The following is a 21853-nucleotide window of genomic DNA, read 5'->3' as shown; positions in this document are numbered from 1 at the left end:
ACACTAAAAAAAAAAAAAAAAACTAAAAAACTAAAAAAAACCCAAAAAACTATCCCATTGAAAATGTTTCCAGAAACTGCTCCACCAAAATAGTATTATTCTTGGAACATGAGATTGGATTTCCTCTGAAAAAAAAAAGATTGAAATCCATTACATAACTGTTGATTAGTAAAACATTTAATTAAGAAAATATAAGGCAAGCCGTGATCTTTATGGACAAGGGGGGCAGTCAGATAGGCATCTTCAGCCTCGTACTGCTTGACTCCCTGGGCTCTCGCTGGGCTTGTCCTCCAGAGACGGGAGCCGGGTGAGGCTCGGGGCGGCCCCTGGGCCAGCCTGGCCCCGGCCCTCCTCCTCTTCGCTGTGTCACGCCCTGTGCAGTTTCGAGGTAGATCTAACTCTCGTATCACTTTACAGAAGAATTTTTCTTTATGACTTCTTCCTCTTCGTTTTTCTCCCCCCTAAGAAATGTTAATACGGATGGAGAAGTAGCCAGTAAGTACTGATGACATCCTGGTACCCGATCTTGGCTTTGGTGCAGCACTGCTTGACTGGTGCCTATTTGGGACTCTGAATGAAAGGAGGGAAATTGCTTTTATCAACTAAAGGGGAATATAAAATCACTTTGCTTCTCGTCTACTCTATCCAAAGTGATGGACACTTGAAATTACATTTGGTTAGTCGGGTCAGTGTCTTGACTTCACGTGACAACGTTCTATTTTGATTCAAATAAATGTAACTTTATAATTCAGTCCGTTGCAGTCTTTTTTTTTTTTTAAATATTTTTTTTTAAACGTTTTTTATTTATTTTTGGGACAGAGAGAGACAGAGCATGAACGGGGGAGGGGCAGAGAGAGAGGGAGACACAGAATCGGAAACAGGCTCCAGGCTCCGAGCCATCAGCACAGAGCCCGACGCGGGGCTCGAACTCACGGACCGCGAGATCGTGACCTGGCTGAAGTCGGACGCTTAACCGACTGCGCCACCCAGGCGCCCCAAGTCCGTTGCAGTCTTAATAGGAATATTTTTACCAGTAAGGTTAAAATATTTGTTGTATTTATCAAATCTCAGGGTAACGCTTTTACTTACAAAGTCCTCTTTTCAGGAGATACAGAAGTTACTAAGACTTTTCAAAGCTATAGCTTTTTATCAGTGACTCTACGTTACAACAGGCCTCTCTACACCTCTCTTCCCTTGGTTGGGAATCATTTTTTTTTATTTTTGAAAAAATATTTTTATTTATTTTTGAGAGGGGCAGAGAGAAAGGGAGACAGAATCCGGAGCAGGCTCCAGGCTCTGAGCTGTCAGCACAGAGCCTCACGCAGGGCTCAAACCCACGAACCGTGAGATCATGACCTGAGCCTAAGTCGGTCGCTTAACCAACTGAACCACCCAGGTGCCCCCCTTGGTTGGAACTTTTGTAATTTGCTGTACTGCCAGTGACCCAGAGAAGTAGAATTGGGACAGCTCATTCACAACTGACCTGTCCACAGATTCTCTGTGGATAGAAGTGACTGCAGGGGCCGTGGGGACGTGTACTTCACCTTGGAGCTGGGCTCTCAGCCCAGCTGAGGTGCAGCAGGGCCCTTTGCCCTAGATTCGGGATTTGGTTGCATTGGGATTGACCAAAGTAAACTCATGGCAGCTGGTGACAAAGCATATGATGTGTGGACCCCTGTGGCGTGCCTGAGAATGTGGATGTTTCACCAACCCCGTGGATTGTGGGGATCCTCTTACATCATTAGGATCGATTGATTCCGAATTTGCCCCGTCTTTATCAGAACCCCAGGTCTGATACATACGGGTTCAACGTTTCCATGGTATTATTAACTATATTCCCTAAACTGTATGTTGCGTCCACACGTCTTATTTATTTTATAACTGGAAGTTTATACCTTTTAATCTTGCTCCCCATTTGACCCATCCCCACCCCTCTCACCTCTGGTAACCACCAGAGTGTTCTCTGTATTTGAGTCTGTTTCTGTTTTGTTTCATTTTTTAGATTCCACATGTAAGTGAAATCGTATGGTATTTGTCTTTCTCTCTCTGGCTCATTTCACTTAATACCCTCTTCGTCCATCCATGTTGTTGCAAATGGCAAGATTTCATTCTTTTTCTATGGCTGCATAATGTTCCATCGTGTATATTTTTTATGTACATATAATTAAAATATTATGTCACAGTAAGGTATGACATAATATATAATTATATCGTAATATGTTATAATATATATCGTACACACACACACACCACATCTTTATCCACTTATCTATTGGTGGACACTTAGGTTGCTTCCACGTCTTGGCTATTGTCAATAATGCTGCAGTGAACATAGGAGTACGTGTGTTTTTTCAAATTATCGTTTTCATTTTCTTCAGTTAAATACCAAGAAATGGAAGTATTACGTCCTACGGTAGTTCTGCTTTTAATTTCTTGAGGAACTTCCATACCGTCGTCCGAGTGGCTGCACCAGTTTGCACTCCCACCGGCAGGGCAGGAAGGTTCCCATTTCTCCACATCCCCACCGACACCTGGTGTTTCCTGTGTGCTTGATCTTACCCATTCTGGCAGGTGTGAGGTGACATCTGCTTGTAGTTTTGATTTGTAGTTTCCCCGATGTTGAGTGATGTTGAGCGACTTTTCATGTGGCTGTTGGCCATCTGTGTGTCTCCGGAAAGTACGTATTCAGGTCCTCTGCCCGTTTTTTAATTGGATTGTTTGGCTTTTTTTTTTTTTTTTAACTTTTTAATGTTTGTTTATTTTTGAGAGAGAGAGAGAGAGAGAGCGTGTGCATGAGTGGGGGAGGGGCAGAGAGAGAGGGAGACACAGAATCCAAAGCAGGCTCCAAGCTCCAAGCTGTCAGCACAGTGCCCGATGCGGGGCTCGAACCCACGAGCTGTGAGATCATGGCCTGAGCTGAAGTCGGACGCTCAACCGACTGAGCCACCCAGGTGCCCCTTGTTTGGCTTTTTTTTTTTTTGATACTGAGTTGTATGAGTTCTTTTATATATTTTATATATTAACTCCTTATTGGTTATATCATTTGCAAATATCTTCTCCCATTCAGTAAATTGCCTTTTAGTTTGTTGATGGTTTCCTTCACTGTACAAAAGTTTTTTAGTTTGATACAGTCCCATTTTATTTTTGCTTTTATTGCCCTTGTTTGAGGAGACAGATCCAGAAAAATATTGCTCAGACTAGTGTCCAAGAGCTTGCTGCCTTTGTTTTTTCCTAGCAGTTTTATGGTTTCCGCTCTCACATTGAAGCCTTTAATCCATTTGAGTTTTTTTGTATGTGATGTCAGAAACTGGTCCAGTTTTCCCAGCACCGTTAATTGAAGAGGCTGTCTTTTCCCCCTATTGTGTATTCTCGCCTCCTTTGTCAGAATTTGGCCGTGGAAGTGTGGATTTATTTCTGGACTCTGTGTTCTGTTCTGTTGGTCTTTCTGCCAGTGCCATACTGTTTGATCACTACAGCTTTGTAGCCTAGTTTGAAACCTGGGCGGTGATGCCTCCAGCTTTGTTCTTGTTTCTCGGGATTGCTTTGGCTATTCGGGGTCTTTCGTGGTTCCACACAAACCTCAACGACTATTTGTTCTAGTTCTGTGAGAAAAAGCTCTTGGTATTCGGTAGGGATCGCATCAAATCTGTAAATTGCTTGGGGTAGTGTAGACATTTTAACAATTACTTGTTCCTCCATGAACACAGTGTATCTTTCCATTCATTTGTGTCATCTTGAATTTTCTTCATCAGTGTTTTCAGAGTACAGGTCTTTCACCTCCTTAGTGAAATTTCTTCCTAGGGACTTTATTCTTTTCGATGAACTTGTAAATGGGATTTTTAAAAATATTTATTTATTTTTGAGAGAGAAACAAAGACAGCGTGAGTGGGGGAGGGGCAGAGAGAGAGGGAGACACAGACTCTGAAGCAGGCTCCAGGCTCTGAGCCGTTGGCACAGAGCCTGACGTGGGGCTCGACTCCCGAACTGCGAGATCATGACCTGAGCCAAAATCGGATGCTTAACCGACTGAGCCACCCAGGTGCCCCGGGATTATTTTCTTAATTTCTCTTTCTGATGGTTTATTATTAGAGTATGGAAATGCAACAGGTTTGTGGGTAATCAATTTATGTGTATTATTTGTATCTCACGACTGTACTGAATTCATTTATTAGTACCAACAGGGTTTTTTGATGGACTTTCATGTTTTGACATCATATTTTTGCACATCTTACGGTTTTGTGTATCCTTGGATGAATTATTGTAGGTCTAGATGATTTTACTACTTTGTTTTTTAGTCTTTGTACTAACTGTGTACTATATGTTAACCAGTGAAGTTTTTCTTTCGTATTTTTTTAATCTCTGGTTATGGACTTTTCTGTTTAAAGAAGTCCACCTAACATTTCCTGTAAAGCCGGTTTGGTGGTGGTGCTCTGCTTTAGCTTTTGCTTGTCTGGGAAACTCCTGATCTCTCTCTCAATTCTGAGTGGTAGCCTTGCTGGGTTGGGTAGAATACTCTCGGTTCTAAGTTTTGGCCTTCAGGACCATGAACATATTGTGCCACTCCCTTCTGGCCTGTGGTTTCTTTCTTTTTCTTTTTTTTCCCTCCCCTCCCCTCTCCTCTCCTTTCCCCTTTCATTTCTTTTCTTTCTTTCTTTCTTTCTTTCTTTCTTTCTGGCCTGTAGTTTCTTTCTTTTTCTTTTTTTCTTTCCTTTCTTTTTTCTCTTTTTTCTTTCTTCCTTCCTTTTTTCCTTTTCTTTTCTTTCTTCTGAGAGGCAACACGAATGGGAGAGGGGGTGGTGAGAATCTTAAGCAGAGGCTCCACGCTTAACACGGAGCCCAGCATGGGGCTCAGTCCACGAGCCTGGGATCATGACTTGAGCCAAAATCAAGAGTCTGCTGCTCAACCAACTGAGGCACCCGGGAGCCCCTGGCCTTTGAAGTTTCTACTGAAAAATCATCTCCTAGTGTTAGGTGGGGGCTCCCTTGCACAGAACTAGTCGTTTATCTCCTGCTGCTTTCACGATTCTCTCTTTGTCTTTAACTGTTGAAACGGTAATTAGACTGTGTCTTGCTGTGGGTCTCTTGGGGTTCATCTTATTTGGAACTCTCTGTGCTTCCCTGATTTGGCGCGTGTTTCTTCACCAGGTGAGAGAGATGTTCAGCCACTGTTTCTTCAGGTAGGTTTTCTGTCCCTTTCTCTCTTTCTTCTCCCTCTGGGAGCCTGTGAATGTTAGTGCACTTGGTGTTGTTCCAGAGGCCCCTTAACTGCCTCATTTTTTAAATTCTTTTTTCAGGGAGGGTCCTGGGTGGCTCCGTCGGTTGAGCGTCCAACTCTTGATTTCGGCTCAGGTCATGATCCCAGAGTTGTGGGATCAAGCCCCACATCGGACTCCACACTAAGTGTGAAGCCTGCCTGGGATTCTCTCTCTCCCCCTGCCCCTCTCCCCTGCTAGTGTGCAAGCTCTGTCTCTCAAAAATAAAAATAAATAAAAATAAGGTTCTTTTTTGGGAGTGCCTGGGTGGCTCAGTCAGTTAAGCGTCTGACTCTTGATTTTGGCTCAGGTTAGACTGAGCCCCGCATTGGGCTCCACGCTGGGTGTAGAACCTGCTTAAGATATTCCTCCCTGTCACCCTCCCTCTCCCTCTCTCTATCTCTCTCCCTCTCCCCTTCTCGCCCCCCTCCTCCCCCCGCCCCCTTCCTATCTCTCTCTCCCTCCCTCCCTCTCCCTCTGCCCCTCCCCTGCTCACACTCTCAAAAAAAAAGAAAAGAAAAAGAAAAAAAATTCTTTTTTCTTCTTGCTGTTTTAGCTGGGTGATTTCCACTACCCTGTCTTCCAGCTTGCTATTCCATTTTGCATCTTCCGATCCCTGTTGATTCCCTGTAGCGTATTTTATATTTTGGTTATTGTATTCTTCAGCTCAGATTCTTTTTTATATTTTTATCTCTTTGTTGAAGCTCTCACTGTGTTTGTCCCTTCTTCTCCTGAGTTCGGCGAGCATCTTCCTGGTCACTACTCTGAACGCTATCTGGTAGATGGTTCAACTCTGTTTTATTTAGTTCTTTTTCTAAGATTTTGTCCTATTTTATTAGGAGCATATTCCTCTCTCCCCTCAACTTGCCCGACTCTCTGTAAATCAGTTACGTCTCCTGGTCTTGAAGGAGTTGCTTCATGCAGAAGGTGTCCTCTGGGGCCGGGTAGTGCGAACTGCCCTGGTCACCCACGCCACCTGCCCCGGGGGGGTCCCCTGGGTGGGCTGTGGGCACCCTTCTGTGGTGGCTGGGTTGTGGTCGGTGCACGCACACTGCCACCGGCCGGGCTGTGGCCGCGAGGCCCTGGCTGCTGTTGCAGGACCTGCAGCGTGTGGAGCTGGGTCCCCAGCGCAAGGGGTGCTCAGGGGGGCCCGGGTGCCGGCTTGCCAGGTGTGGCGGTGCATTTATGCGGAACTTGAAGTTTGTTTATTAATTTATTCAAGAAATCTCTACACTCGGCGTAGGGCTCGAACTCACAACCCCGAGATCTAGAGTCCCATGCTCTTCTGACTGGGCCGGCCAGATGCCCCAATATGCTGCATTTTACATGAGAGCAGTATCTGCCAGGTACTTTTCTAGAATTTCATTAAGAAAAAATTGTATTTACCACATCAGTACTTAGGCTTTATTTATAAAATTAGAACAACTGATTGTCTTTTGCCTTAAAGTAATCTCGGGGCGCCTGAGTGGCTCAGTCGGTTAAGTGTCTGACTTCGGCTCAGGTCATGATCTCACCGTTCGTGGGTTCGAGCCCCACGTGGGGCTCTGTGCTGACAGCTCGGAGCCTGGAGCTGCTTGGGATTCCGTGTCTCCCTCTCTCTCTGCCCCTCCCCCACTCTCACTTTGTCTCACTCTGTCTCCCAAAAATAAATAAATGTAAAAAAAAATTTTTTTAGGGGCGCCTGGGTGGCTTGGTCGGTTAAGCGTCCGACTTCGGCTCAGGTCATGATCTCACGGTCCGTGAGTTCGAGCCCCGCGTCGGGCTCTGTGCTGACAGCTCAGAGCCTGGAGCCTGTTTCAGATTCTGTGTCTCCCTCTCTCTCTGCCCCTCCCCCTGTTCATGCTCTGTCTCTCTCTGTCTCAAAAATAAATAAATGTTAAAAAAAAAATTTAAAAAAAAAATGTTTTTTTAAATAAAGTAATCTCTAAAAAACAGTGGCCTAAGTCATTTTCCCAGCCCCACCATTTATAAACAGGGTAACTTTGGACATACTGGTAATTCCTTTGTCCATCAGTTAGGGCATCAGTAAGAGAGGGCTAAAAATAGTGCCGATTTCATTGGCTTCATGATAATTAAATTATAGTTGATCCTCGGGCAATGCAGGGGTTGGGGGACTGACCCCCACCACCCCCTGTGCAGTTGAAAATCTGCTTGTAACTTTTGACTCCCCCACAACTAAACTGCCAATAGCCTACTGTTGACCAGAAGCCTTACGGATAATATACGCCATTGATTAACACGTATTTTGTGTATGTGTTATGTACTGCGTTCTTACGATAAAGTAAGGTAGAGGAAAGAAAATGTTACTGAGAAAATCCTAAGAAGAGAAGGTACTTTCGCGCCACTGAACCGTAGCAAACCCGTACGTAAGTGGGCCTGCGTGGTTCAGACTGCATTGTTCAAGGGTCAGCTATATACAAATATGTGTAAAGTTCTCAACAGAGTTCCTTGCACGGCGTGCTTAGCAAATGGCCGTTGTCCATACCAGCCTCCCTCCCTCCCCCTCTGTGTCTCCCTTTGTCTCTCTCTCTTCTCTTTCATGCAGAGAGCTCTCCCACAGGTACTAAGCATGGTACTTCCTTTTCTAGGACAAGAGTTTTATATGCATTCTCTGAATGTCAGTCACCTTATCAAGGAAATTGGTTTCACATTGGTGGTCATAATGCTCTCCTCCTACAAATGACTGGTGGCTCTCATCATGCTGGATTGATTCATCTAACCAGAGTCCAAAGTCTTTATCCTGAATCACTGAAATCTGAAACAGCTGAAACGAAAAGGACGGAGGGATGAAGCCATGACAAGTAATCCTAGCCTGCTTCTTTGAAGCCAGGCTGTCCTTCTAAGACAATGACTGCTGTCACCACTCTGTGCGTTTCCACTTTGCTTACTGATAAGGGTGAGGAGCTGCAGGTGTAAGTACCTTATCAATAAGCACTGACTATGCGGCGAAATGGTCTTCGTGCAGACCAGAGAAGCATGATTCTGGGTCAGAGTCATTAGGTCAGTTAGCAGATTGAGATGCTTAGGTGGGGGGTGTCACAAGGCAAAGAAACAAAGGATTTTCGAACTTTAAAAGAAGCTGGAAGTTACTTGTCCGGCCCCCTTTTCAGGTGGAGAAATGGAGGCAGGGGGCCCCGGTCACATGGGAGGTGACGGGCTCAGCTTGTCCAAGGTGCACGCTGCTGGGTGAGGCGGAGCGCGGTGGAGGGCAGTTTGGTGACCGTGCGGTACCGAGGGCTGCTGTGCTTGGTCCAGCTTGCTCCCTCTCGGATTATTACGGTAGAGTAGAGCTTTCTCAAATAAATTTGCTTAAGGATAGATTTGGAAAAAGAGACTATTTTCTGGCCCCTAGATGGTGGGAGAATATCCTCATCATAAGAGATGGAAGGTAGAAGAAAAGGAGAGGGAGAGAAGCCTGTGGAAACGCCTCTCGGAAAGGGAGCGTGGGGTCCACATTTCCCTGGTCGTAGCTGCACTGCAGCCACGTTACCTAGTCCTCTGGCTCTGCCTCTTACCACTCGTGGGGTCATGGTGGTTTGGGAAGTTGTCCCCTTCTGTTTTCTTGCCTCTTGTTCAGGCCATCATGGAGCGGTAGAGAGGAAATCTCATTCCACAAGGGCAGCGCTCTCCTCTGCCGCCCAGCAAAGGGCAGTGTTTCCTTTGCACTTGGAGGAAGAAGAGGCCCTTGAATGAAGCACCATGCAACCCACTGGGGATTCTCTGGTGGTCAAAATAGGCGTGGTCCCTGCCTCACTGAGGTTCCCTACTGTGGGAGAGAAACATGCCTCAAGTGAGTGTGCTGGGGGGAGGCCTGGGAAATAAACGAATGGGGCCAGGAGGAGGCAGGGTAGGGAACCCAGGGTGATTGGCAAAGTGGCCCTGGAGAAGGGTCCGAGCTGTTACCTCTCCCATCGTGTTTTAAGTGACTCGTCTGACTGCAGCTAGGCAGACCCCCCTACCCCCCGCCCCGAGGGTGTTACCATGTCTTTTTGTCCACCTGTCACACGGCACCTGCCAGAGTGCCTTCCGCTTCAGATAGTAAAGAAGGCATTTGTTGAGTGAACGAATTTCTAGTCCTAACCTGTTTTCAGCTTTTTTCCCGAGTCAATAAATATTTGGTGAGTGCATAAATGGTTGACAGTCAAAAAATGGTGAGTATGATTATATTTGGTTCATGGTTGACTGTCTTCAGGGTTTATAATTGGTAACTAGTAAAGTTTTTAAAGAGGCATATCTTTCGCACTGTTTGAACAAATCTCAATTTTAACTGGGTGTAGGTTTCCCAGTGAAAAACCCAATTCTTCCATCTTAAAGTAAGTTTATAAGTTTACTGAACAATGTGGGTGCTTCTCCACTAATCACATTTTCTTTATTTAAAAATTTTTGTTATGAAGTAATATACATTTTTATAGAGAAATTAAATATGCATATATAAGTGGAAAGCAAATAACTTAAATTTAATGTGTATTGATGTAGTTATTTGATCATATTGAGTGAATTCAAAGAACTTTACGATGCAGTATTCCCTGAAGAGTTGGATGTAATCTGTGTTTAAAAATAAAAGTCTTAAAAATTGATCTTTTTCTCTCAAGAGTCAGCTACACGAACCACGCTTCGATTCTGATTTATGGTCATCAAAACGAAATTTTAGATTCAGTAGATGTTTTGCAGTTTGTCATTCCGTTAAGCTGTGTTATGTGCGCTTAGAAAGCACAGGGTGGGTTGGCGCTCCGGAAGCCTGCGCAGCCTTCCTCGGAGAGATGCTTCAGTGTTTCGAGCAAATCTTCCTCCTGCTCCCCCCTCCCCACCCCGCTCCTGGTGCTCCCCCCTGTTTCTCTCCTGCTGTCCTCTGCCATCCTGACTGTATCCCACTCTCCTTCTTTTTATTTCCCTTCTGCCCTGTCTCCTTCATTCAGCTTCCTGCAGGGGAAATCCTTCTTTCCTTCCGACCCCCCTGTGACCCCCTTCCCCCTGTGACTTTGGGGGGGGGGCGGCGGATGAAGCTGCCTTTTGCCTCTGTCTTTTCTCCTCACCTTGCACCGAACCTAACATTTGCGGAGACCCCGATCCACACTGGGCTTAGGGAAGATGCCGGGGGGCTGTTTTGTGGAGGAATCTCTCAGGGGCATTGAAAACACCGAGGGGCTCTTGCTTATGTGAGCAGGGGCCCCAGTTCCCAAACGTGTAATTGCATGCACCCACATAGTTCAAATCTGAGGTTCTGTGGCTGACTTTATCCTTGTAGAAATAAGAGAAACGGAGCCATCGCTGGAGTTAGGTGCAAGGACCCACAGCTAGTTAACCCTGCTGTCCCTTTTAGTTATTTTTTTTAAAGTTAGTTTATTTACTTTGAGAGAGAGAGAGAAAGCACGGGCCGGGGAGAGACAGGGAGAGAGGGGGGATCCCAAGGGGGTTCCGTGCTGTCAGCACAGAGCCCGACACGGGGCTTGAACTCACCAACCGTGAGGTCATGACCTGAGCTGAAACCAAGAGTTGGACGCTTAACTGACTGAGCCACCCAGGCACCCCAGTCCCTTTTAATATACACTTAAGAAGTAAAGCCAAATACAGTCTTAGCCATATTTTAGTTGGAAAATTGTAATTGCATGCTATTATGTTTTTTGATCAGAATAAATGAGATCCAACTTCTAAATTACATATTTTGCCATTCCTGATACCATAGAGCCATTAATAAGTCACTGAACTACCATATATATTATTGAAACTAACAATTATATATTGTAACAGGCTATAAATACTTCAAGATATAGTATTTAGGAGTCATTTTTATGAACTGAGCCACTGTCCTTTTAGTATATTTAAATGCCTCTTTGAAGAGGAGTATTGAATGTATTCAACTTGATTTCCCCATAAAAGTCGGTCTAGGTGGAAGTGAGTGCTCTTCAGAAAAGTAACGATCTGATTTTGAGACGTGTTTGCTGTTTGTGTCTTTGAGGCCGTTTGCGTGTCCTAATCCTTCATTTCCCCGTAGAGGGGTTTGAATCTTCCCTCAGGTTGAATATGTTCCCTCTGAGAATTATTTTCAGAGATGCCTGTCTCTCTGTAGGTGGGAGCATTTATCCCCGGTTTAAGTGAAAAATGCTTTCTGTTAGATGTTAAAAAGAAAACAAACTTTAAGTCAAATGCGTTTTGTTCCAGGCCGAGCTGTTCCAAAGCTGTTTCGCATACTAGATGTTTCTGAATTAGGAGTTCACATAATAACGAAATCTGCTTATTTGGGTTCTCCACAAAGGTTTGTTGTGTGAGCTTAAAATAAGACTGCAGCTCACCCGAGGCACACGTATTAACTGTTTATTTAGTGGAAGCACATGCCGGGAGCTCTCATTTCTGATCAGCCCGGACCATGCGTGTGCCATGCCTCAGCCATCTTCTTTTGTGCTTTATTAAATCTCTGTCAATTATAAATATCAAGGTTTTACATTAATGTCAAGATAGTGCATCAAAAATTCATGGAATATGTGACTTTTTCCAAGGGTATTTAATACTTAATGCATTCGTGTCATTTTTCTTCCCAGAGATATTGACAGGTTTTATTAAGTGTTTGTTAGGGAGATTTCATTTTTATCAAGGGACTATAAAGAGAAGCTGCATGCTAAATCAATTTTTTAAAGCCAGAATATTGTTCATTTTTTCATCTTCAAACTCTTGTAATCCATAGGTTTTATTTAAATTTCTTCTTGGTTTATTTTTGTTTTATGTGAGTGATCGTTCAAGACAGAACTTTAATAAGGATCAAATATGCTGACGGTGGTGGTTTTTAATTTCCTTAAGCATAGCTACCAGACCCAGGCAATATGGTAAATTCTTCAAAATGTCATACTTACATATTTAGCAATATTACTTCTTTTTATTGAAGCCAAACAAACGATTTTAGATATTAATCTTTCCCAAACACAGTGATTATTTTGTACTAGATACAATATTACTGAGTCTCATCTAGAATACCTCCTTTTGGCAGAAAAGGGAACGGAAGAACACCTCACCGGGTTGCCTGTTGGCCACAAAGAAACAAGAATCCTCTTTGAAAAGTAAGCTCTTGAGGGCCTCCAGTCTGATCATGAGCTACAGCAACTCAAATATTTAGAGTGCTCGAGAAGGTGAAAATACCAATCATTAAAAAAATCTGCAGGAAATCTGCGGCTGGTTTCTGACCCTGACTTTTTGGGGGCTGGGGGTGGGCAGGCAGTCGGCGCTTTGGCAGGACCCCCGGCTTGCCTCTGTTGGGCCCCTGTGCCCGGGAGACCCTGGGGAGACCCTGTCAGGGTCGCTTTCTGACCCCGCCCGACAACCCTCCCCACCCATCCCGGGCGTATCTACCCAGGTTTGCCTCGGGAGCGAGTTACAGCTAAAACCGGCCACCAGGAGTAAGCTTTCTGTTTTACTCTTTTATTTTTATAGTACAAGTTAGGAATGTCTTCTCTTGCAGCAGATACATCACGATAAACCAAACCGTTCTCCGATTTTGCTTTCTTTATAAGGTGAGGAGTGTTCAGTTGTCTATCCTTCCTTTAAAGTATGACCTTAAAGGCTTTTCATCTAAAAACGTTTTAGGAACTTCGAAATAAATAATGTCGGGTTAACACTGTAATTTTTGAAGATGTATTCTTAGGCCCCAACTTGGTCTCCAACAGGAAAAAGACTTGGTGTTTACAGAAAGAAAAAAGAATTCTGTCTAGAGCTTCAGGAGTGTTTGGAATAGTTTCTTTTTCTTACTCTTGTTCATTTTTTTTCAGGGTATGTGAAAATACTTCTTTTCAAACTTAAATGTTTTTCATGTGCAAATCATTTTCGATATTTGAATGTTTCAGGATCCTTGTAAAAATATTATACAGTACTTAAGAAGTAGACTAGGATTTTTTAGAAACCAGGTTTTGCTGGAGTCAGGCTGACACAGTAGCTCTTCTAGATAAGCCCAGTGTGGATTTAGGGTAAGTTGCTGTGAAGGCCTTGCTTACCCAGGCAAAGAATCCAAGAACCTGGCGGCCCCAACCTGTTCTACCATAAGGCCAGTAGGTGGCGATAGTGTCACAGTGGTGAGAGCCCTGTTGAAATGGAAGTTATTTTGCCTTTCTCCATAGTGTCAAATTAAATTTTGCTTCAGTATAACTGTTAAGTGCATGTGTTCTGTGGCAGAATAGCTTTTCATACCAGAAGTACGTACGGTCGGCACACCCTAATTTTTAAGAATATAAGAACGATTATTTCTAACAGATTTCAACAAATGTTATGTAACCCTACAGCCAAAATAATCATCAAAATTAATCTGAAGAAAGCATTGTGTGTTGTGTGTGTGTGTGTGTGTGTGTGTGTGTGTGTGTGTGTGTTTTCCTGAGTTGTCTTTACGACTTCATCAGGACTATGAGCACGAACTTCTGTTTTCGGGAAGAAAGGTATGTAAATAGGAGGAAGGGAGACATTCTGGAGAGTTAATTTTCCGTCGGTCTGGTCCTTGTGGAGGATGTCTTGTTTGACTAAGGGTGCAGAATAGAAAGCCATTTCAGGGTCTCGGAGTGTTGGAAGGTTTTTGCTTCGAGTCGTTTTGACATTGAGCATTCCGTGTTTGAAAATTGTCATCTTTTCTCTCATTCAGTAAGTCAGACTTTCTTGGGAGGGCGGACCAAATTCTTAATACCTATGGGATTTAGTGTTGGAATTTACCAGCTTTCTAAATACCATCCTGCATTCCACAGTTTAAATGAATTAAAATATTTTAAAATAACAAAAACAACGGTGCTTGCCACCTGCTTAGAGTTTGGAAAGCACTGGCTTGGGCACCGTCCTGCGCCCTTGGAGTAGATCCCTCCTGAGGTTTCCTTGTGTTGTAAGTGAACGGGAATCTCAGCCACGGAGTCCTCCCCGCTGGGGTGCTTCTTACGCGGACACTGGCTTGGGTTTTGTGGAGGGACAGTTCTCTGCTCAGTTTGTCCTTTTATAAGGAGAAACCTGAGCGGTGTCGGTGTCGTAGTTAAGTTTCATCGTTGTAAATGGAAAGCATCTTCAGGACTCTTACAACGTAGCCTTGCACTCCATTCATTACAAAGGAGAGGGAGGAAGAAGCTTCCTTCCCTGGGATTCACGCATCTTTCTTCACTGGAGTTGACCGCGGCCTTGCCTCGGGGGTTTTTTGTTTTTTGTTTTAACAGAGATAGGAAATCCCGATCTGCCTCCAGCAGCTAGAAGATTCCTCTGGGCAACGTGTGCTCTTATACACTGACTTAAAATTCGTCATCTTTAATTTCACTTTTGTTACTGCAACACTTCAAGATGACACGAGTGTAATTTCCTATTTTGACTTTTCTTCCAAAGGGTTAACCGCGGGCTAAGAACGCGAGGGGAAGGCAGGCACCTGGGAGCTAACGCCCAGTTGGCAGCCTTTTGTAATATATAATTTGCCTAAAATTGCGCACGGAGCACAAGCTTTTGTTTTCTAATTGATTTACGGTTCGAGCCACTTCTGCCTCATCCCCTACTGTCCTGCGCGCGGTGCCAGCGAGTACATTACAGTGAGCGATGATAAATGGCCGTGCACTCGCCATGCTAATGCGTCGAGAGTAAAAACCGCATGCCGCACGGAGCTCCGCGCATTAACAGTGCTGCAGAGACCCGCCAGCAGCGCCTCCCTGCTCCCCGACCGGAGATCGCCGCGCGCTCCCTCGGTCACTGAACTGCAGGCCGCCTCTCGGGCTGTTACTGAAACCAGAGATTAAAATGATCCCGTCGCAGCTTTTCATTTGTTAATGGAGACAAAGTTGCTGAGCCCTCTCGGGGTCCAAGGCGGGGTCGTTGGGATGAGGAATCAGGAGACGCATAAAACGTCCTCCTGAGCCTCAAGTGGTGGATGTTTTCACCAAATGTTCATCTGACCAGGGGAAAAAAAAAAAGAGTCAGATTTCAGTAGGCCAGCCTCTCTTTTATCTTTGTCTTGTTTGTAAAATTTAGAACCGCACAAAACTACCTTTCTTGATTTTTTCTGCACTTGAGCCGCACTTACCACGTATATGATTCATTTGCACATAAGTTGATTTCCATCCAAATGATTTAAGTCGGAGACAAATGAAAGAACCGTCCATTTATTAGAGTGCCTTTAATTGTTCTTTTTCCCCACATAAGAAGAGATTTGCTGCACTCAGGGGTGTGCAGCGTGTCACGGGTAGAAGAAAACGAGGAAAGCCAGGACAGACGCCTAACTCTGGAGGCCCCCGGTGTCCCTTTGGATCAGACACTCCATGCGTGGGGGCGCCTACCTTCCTCTCTGTAAAGTCGGTCCACCTTCAGTTTTATTTTTGCGTGGTGTCTGTGGGTTCTAGTATCGAAATATGAAGAAGCAGATTTATGGCGGCTGCTGGGCACAAGAAATTAAGTTGACAGTGATGTATGAGAGCATAATAGCATGATGATCCCTCAGTAGCGCGGCTGGACGCCTCCTGCTTCATTTGGCTCTTGTTAGGATCTGTTAGGCAGCTAAATAATGAAATTCTGCTGACTGATTTCTGTTTTCCCTTTTTCTCTTCTCACCTCTGCTTTCTGAAACTTCTAATTCCCAGACCCATCCTCATGCCAACAAACTGCCCTTGAAGGATGCTTTCACTTACGAGGACTACAGGTTGGTGGGGTGGGGTGTGTGCCTGTGTGTGTGTTTTGGGGTGTGGCGGGGGAATGGATATTGGGGGGGGGACTGTGTGTACGCATCTTTGGTGTATGTTGCGTACTGTGTGTGTTGGGGGGTGGTTCCTAAGTGATCTGAGGATCTGGGAAGTGGGAAGTACTTAAGAAGTGACCTGCTGTGACCATGTCAGGCCCCCAGACAGGTCATCCTGCAGAGGTTCTAATGGACAGCTGGGGTAAGGGTCAGCATTTTAATAACCACGCGGAAGTTGCCTTCACCCTGTGGTGGTCGGGGAGTAGCTGAGGTGGCCACGTGATACTGGAGATTAACGTGTAGTGTGGGGTGGTCGTGAGGGTCCCCCCCCACCCCGGTGTTAAATAGACTATTGTGGCGTAAAGTGGGGACTTTTTTGAAAAACGAAAAGATTTAATTGTGCCATGTGATAAGAAAATAGCATGCCACATTTTGTCGATCTCCTAGAGGATTTCTGGTCAGAAAGGAGTTACGTTTGCCACTCACTGAGGCTTAATACAGGTGCAGAGTCAGCGTTCGGGAAAAAGAGGGTGGCATGGGCCTGGGGGCAAGGGTCTCGGCCACTGCGAGGACCAGAGGCCTGGAGATCTCAGTTCCTGGCCCTCCTTCCAGACACTCTGTCTCCCGGGAACATCCCCGGCTTAGTCCTCACCCCTGAATTGTCTGTCTCTCTCTCTCTCTGTCTCTCTCTCTCTTTCTCTCTCTCTCTCTCCTTTTCCCTTCTAGGTCCCCCTTCCTCCCCTCAGCCTTAGATTTAATTTTAAACGATGATGAAGGCCAGCCATCACCTGCAGTAATACTCAGGAAAAAGTTTTGACGGTTGGCGAGAAGTCTGACAAACCATAGTTTCTGGTTGAGTTACGACGGCACCGGGCTCTGAGATGTCCCTGCTGTAACCCACCTCTTCCTGTTGTTACAGGTGGGCAGTCTCTTCTGTGATGACGCGACAAAACCAGATTCCCACGGAGGACGGTTCCCGGGTGACCCTGGCGCTGATTCCTTTGTGGGATATGTGCAATCACACCAACGGCCTGGTAAGGACCCCTCCGTGTTGTGTTTCGTGTGGGGTTGGGGGGGGGGCTGTGGTGTGGACATTCCACCGACAAACCAGCCCAGCTTCCTGCCTCCCTCCAAAGGCAGCAAACAGAACCAGCCGGTCACCCCCCACCTACCCCCCCCCCCCCGCCCCCGACCTCCCGCCGAGAAAAGCTGCAGTTTTTCTCTCTCGGTGTTTGCTTAATCCTGAAAACCAGGGACAAGAATCTTACTCCGCTTTCAGAAACCACAGCGAACTGCATTGATTTGCGAAGCCATAATTCCAGCCTAAACACTCATGTTCTTATCTTATTAAACCACAGACCAAACCAAGGTTTCTTTTCCTTCCTCTCCTTAGAATGCCGATTTATTGAAGAAAAAAACCAAAACTTTCTTCTTTCTGGTTTTTCCTTTTACGGTCCTTGTTTTCCTTGCTGACTATAGTCCCTGTTACGGGCCTTCTCTGATTCCCTCTCCCTTCGCCTGACACGATGGCACATCCCTGGCCCACTTATTCACCTGCTTTGTCCGGGAGAAGGGCCTGGTTTCCCTGGCGCTGGGGCGTTGGGCCCTTGGCCTTGAGTGTGGGGTAGGCATCGCCAGGCGTGGGAAGCCCCAGGTAGGCGACATTAAGAAAACAGGGGAATTTTATGATGATTGTTAATGGCGACGCATAAAAGGAGGAAGCCCAGGAAGGCGGCTCCCTGTCCCTCCACATTCTTTGGATCCCCAGCCACAGCGGAGGCTGACACACTCCCTGTGCTGAGACGGTTGTCTGAGAAACATTTCCTGGTATCAGGATGTGGAAATATGATCAACTTGAGAATATTTTGAATTTTTCAGCGCGGCCCTGGCACGCTGGCTTGGTTTTACTTTTTTGTCCATCTTTCCTCAACGTCTGCTTTCTTTGTGATTATTAGCAGGATTATAAATAGGCTTAAAATATGCTGTCAATGAGTATTGCACATCTAACTCCACAAAATGGCCAGAACACATGTAGCACGAGCCAAATCCTTGCCGATGGAATACCCCGGTGCTAATTTGGGAAGGTCTAGCAGCAAGTAATACTCTTAAATTGTACAGAAAGAATGGTTTCACTCCTATAATTACATTTCTGCCTTCATTTAGATATGCTTGATTTAATTAGCCATATTAAGGGACAGCATACTTTATTTATTTTCATTAATGAATAAAAGTTTTCATTCTTTTTCTGTCCCTCCCCCCCTTCAGAGCTATTTTAAACTGATTGTAAGATTGAAGTTTTCAAAGTTTTCAAAAACGCTTTTAATATTTGACTGTAGCGTTCTCCTTTTTGTTTCCCTGGGTTAGGTCATTCGTTCTCAGACTTGATCGACCATTAGAGGTTTCTCATTTCTAAAATTTGAAAAAGTACACACATTATCGTAAGCAAACAAAATCCGTTAACCAGTGAGATGCCTTTGCAGTCGTGAAATGTGGAGGTTCCCTGCCCCGCCAGCACCCGGAGCCCGGGCCGCGGGCCCATCTGTGAGCGAATCTCTCCCTCCATCATCAGGTGCGCATTTGTGCCCCTTCACACACTCACGTGCACACTAGTTTTTGTGTTGCTTTCGTATAAGTGGGATTAAGCTATTCGCTTTTTTCCAAGAGTTTAAAAAAAAAAAAGTCCGTTTATCTCAAGATAAAAATAAGGAGTCGATGACAACCACTAACACTGTTTTCTCCAGTGCAGTTCATAAGGTCCGTGTCCTATCACAGAGCTGGCGATACGTGGCTAACCTCTAGAGGGTTCCGACAAGGTGGTGGTGCTTTTTCTTACGGTGGCCGTTTTCCTTGCATCCCGCACTCCACACCTTGGCTGAACTGCTTTCGGTTGCAGTTACAAGACTTCAAGGGAAATTGTGTCTGGTAGAATGTGAGAATCTGTTTTAACACTGTGAAGTTGCAAGGGACCCGAAATTAAGGCTTTTGGCTTCGCAGACAGGTGATTGTCTTCTGTGTGTGTGTCTATCCTGACGGTCGTTGTCTGTCTGTTCTGACGCTCGCCAAGGGAGTAGGTAGACATCTGTAACCCAGCAACGCTCTGTGCTTCTGACAAAAGCCTGGTGGTGGGAGCTGAGATGGGAGAGCCAAGCCCGTGACGGCAATTCCAAAGCGGTAGCAGCAGGGAGACGGGGGAGAAAAGAGAAGGCCGGCTGGGTTCCCGGGCCTGAGGTGGTGGCAAGCGTGAGCTGGTTGCCTAGCCACATGGAGACACGGGTTTAGACGAGTTCATGGGACACCATGTTAAACTGGAAGAAATGCTGTAGCTCTGAATTCTGGGCGACTGGTTCAGAACTCACGTAAGCAGCAATGTTCCTTTCTCGAGGTTATTCCGTTTGTGTGGAGAACACTAACAAGTGGTCTGTCCGTTCCAGTGGGTGAAGCATGTTGGAATAAGCAGCCCTTGTATTTGAGCGTGTACCTCTCCTGGTCAGGATGGAAGGGCCTTGGGAAATTCAAGCAGAAGCGAGAGAGGCTCTCTCTCAAGGTCTGTTTGAGTATTGAAACCTCTAAAACGCTCAGGTTTACACAAGGCTTTTTTCCAGTCTCAAAATGAAAGCCTGGGTTTTTGTAAGTAGCAGACAAGGCTCCCCGCTCCACGCGTCCCCGTTGTACTCCCACCACACACAGGTCTGGGCCCCTGTGCTTCCTCAAACACCGGCACACGCCCACCTCAGGGCCTTTGCACAGGCTCTTCCCGCCGCCTGAAATACATGTTCCTCAGATGTCTACAAAGACCACTCACAGACTTCCTCAAGGAAGGCTGCCCTGGGTCCCCTGTGTGGCATCGCCACGCTCCCCCGTCTGTGAGCCTCGCCTCCTGTCCCGTTATCTGTCTCCCGTATTTCTGCCTGTTTATTTCGGTTTTTCGCTGGCCCTTCCCCATCCCTCCTGCTTCCCTGACTTCCCTCCTGCTGTGTAATGCTCCTGCCAGGTCCCTGTGCAACCATACCATGGAGCCGCAGACTTTCAGGGCTGGGGGTCTGTGGGCAGTTCCTACTCCATGCTTCTCAGAATCCCGTGTGAGGTCAGAAAAGTGATTTTGACTTTGGGCAGGAACCTCACAGAGCTGATCTTACCAAGTGTGGAACCTGTTCTGTGAGGGCAAATGTGCCAGATCCCTTGGCTGCATTCATTTCTTGTTGCTTTCGTGTTTCTCTTGGTCTTTGCGGAGTGGCAGTATGATGCGGTTCATAAACCATGGGTTCTGGGGGTCCTGGGTTGAAAGATTGTCGTCACGTGGCCCTCCGTCCTAAAGATGTTATTCCCTAGACTCAGAAGTCAGTTTTTGGATCCACGCTGTTGATGCCTTTTTCAGTAAGTGGCACTTGCGGTGGTCTTGAACTTTGATTCTCTAGGACAAAATGAAGAGATCAAAGGAATCAATGATTACAGACCGTCTAAGAGATCGGGGGGCCGCTCTAAAGGACAGACTTCCGATAAGGAGCTTTTCGTGTAAATTGGGGGCCCTGTTCTTATCCCAGTGGCTCACGCACCAGTGAGTACTGTCAGAGACAGTGTCGGGGGACACGGTTGACACGGGAGCTTCCAGACTGCTCCTGGGGGTGGGTGTGGGGTGGGAGGGTGACAGTACAGGGACTCTGGGAGTACAGGAGGGTTGGGTAGGATGAGGGGAGCTGTCCCCAAAGAAGCCAGGGCTCAGGCAAAACGGGAGCAAAAGGTAGCTCCAGACATGAAGGAGATGGGAGAGTGGCTGGGCGTGGCAGGCGAGTAGCAGGTCAGGGGCCCCAGGGGGACGTGGGCCTCCCCGTAAACTGGCCTCGCTCAAGAATTTGGATTTCTGCCTGTAGGTAAGGTGGATGGCCACGAGAAGGTTTTTGGTTTTTTTTAATGTTTTTTAACGTTTGTTTATTTTTGAGGTATAGAGAGACAGAGCACAAGTCAGGGAAGAGCAGAGAGAGAGGGAGACCCAGATTTCAAAGCAGGCTCTAGGCTCCGAGCTGTCAGCACAGAGCCCAACGTGGGGCTCAAACCCACAAACCGCGAGTTCATGACCTGAGCCGAAGTGGGACGCTCAACCGACTGAGCCACCCGGGCACCCGCTACCAAAAGGTTTTAAACAGGAGACCGGCACTGTAGTGTCACTAGGGATGCGGGAGGGACAGTGCTGGAATCTGAAGCCAGCTACCGATGGTTAGGACCTCAGCCATGCCAGGGAGTGATGAGGAAGGCAAGGACCCGAAGGCTAATTTAGGAGTTCAAGTGCTGGCCTGTAGCGGCACCAGAACACCTCTGTGGCCTGTGTGTCAGGACGTGAAGTGGCCTGGCCCCCCAGGACGGGACAGACTTGGGGTGGGGGGAGATGTGGGTTTCTGGCCTGGGACCGGGTCTGGGGTACTTACTTGTAATGGCCTTAGAGATGCTTACATACAGCGCTCAGCAGAAAGATAGACCACAGCTGAGTTATTTGATTTTCCCTTTGCTTATCTGAAAGTTTCAATTTCTCTAATTTCAGAGTAAAATAAGTACATAGTTTAGAAACAGGCTTTCCTTTTTCCCCGGTTGTTTACCCGATGGAAGACACACGTTAGTTTCTTAGTGGCCAGAGGTGAGAGGAACGGTATTTGGAGTCATTTGGAGTCAGCTCGTGCTCTCCAGGAGACCCTGCTTCCGTCCGTGGGGCTCGCTTTGGGACAAATGGTGACCGTGCTTGAGACCAACGAGGGCCACTCTGTCCACTGTATTTTCCAAAGAGTCAGGTCCTTCCTTCACTCCACGTGCGGAATCTTGTGTAAGAATTTCTGGTGTAAATAGAACTGATTCCAATAACCAAGAAGTTGTTTGCAGTTTTGTAGCGCATGCGGAAGGCGCCCTTTTAGGTACCTTCGGCTGCCTTCTGTCTTCTGACTGCCAAACCAGACCC

General features: G+C 46.2%; 1 protein-coding gene across 1 annotated transcript in view; it reads left to right on the top strand.

Moving 5' to 3' along the window:
* Window positions 1-21853, top strand: part of SETD3 (SET domain containing 3, actin histidine methyltransferase) — a 79781-nt gene that overhangs the window by 46857 nt on the left and 11071 nt on the right. Inside the window, exons 7-8 of the mRNA XM_030319940.1 lie at window positions 15818-15876; window positions 16832-16946. Coding sequence (XP_030175800.1) covers window positions 15818-15876; window positions 16832-16946 — 174 coding nt within the window. The remainder of the gene's footprint in view (window positions 1-15817; window positions 15877-16831; window positions 16947-21853) is intronic.

The sequence above is a fragment of the Lynx canadensis genome, chromosome B3, assembly GCF_007474595.2.
Source record: "Lynx canadensis isolate LIC74 chromosome B3, mLynCan4.pri.v2, whole genome shotgun sequence".
NCBI classification, from domain to species: Eukaryota; Metazoa; Chordata; class Mammalia; order Carnivora; family Felidae; genus Lynx; species Lynx canadensis.
The sequence above is the reverse complement of the archived record's forward strand: the minus strand, read 5'-3'. Positions and strand labels throughout refer to the sequence as shown.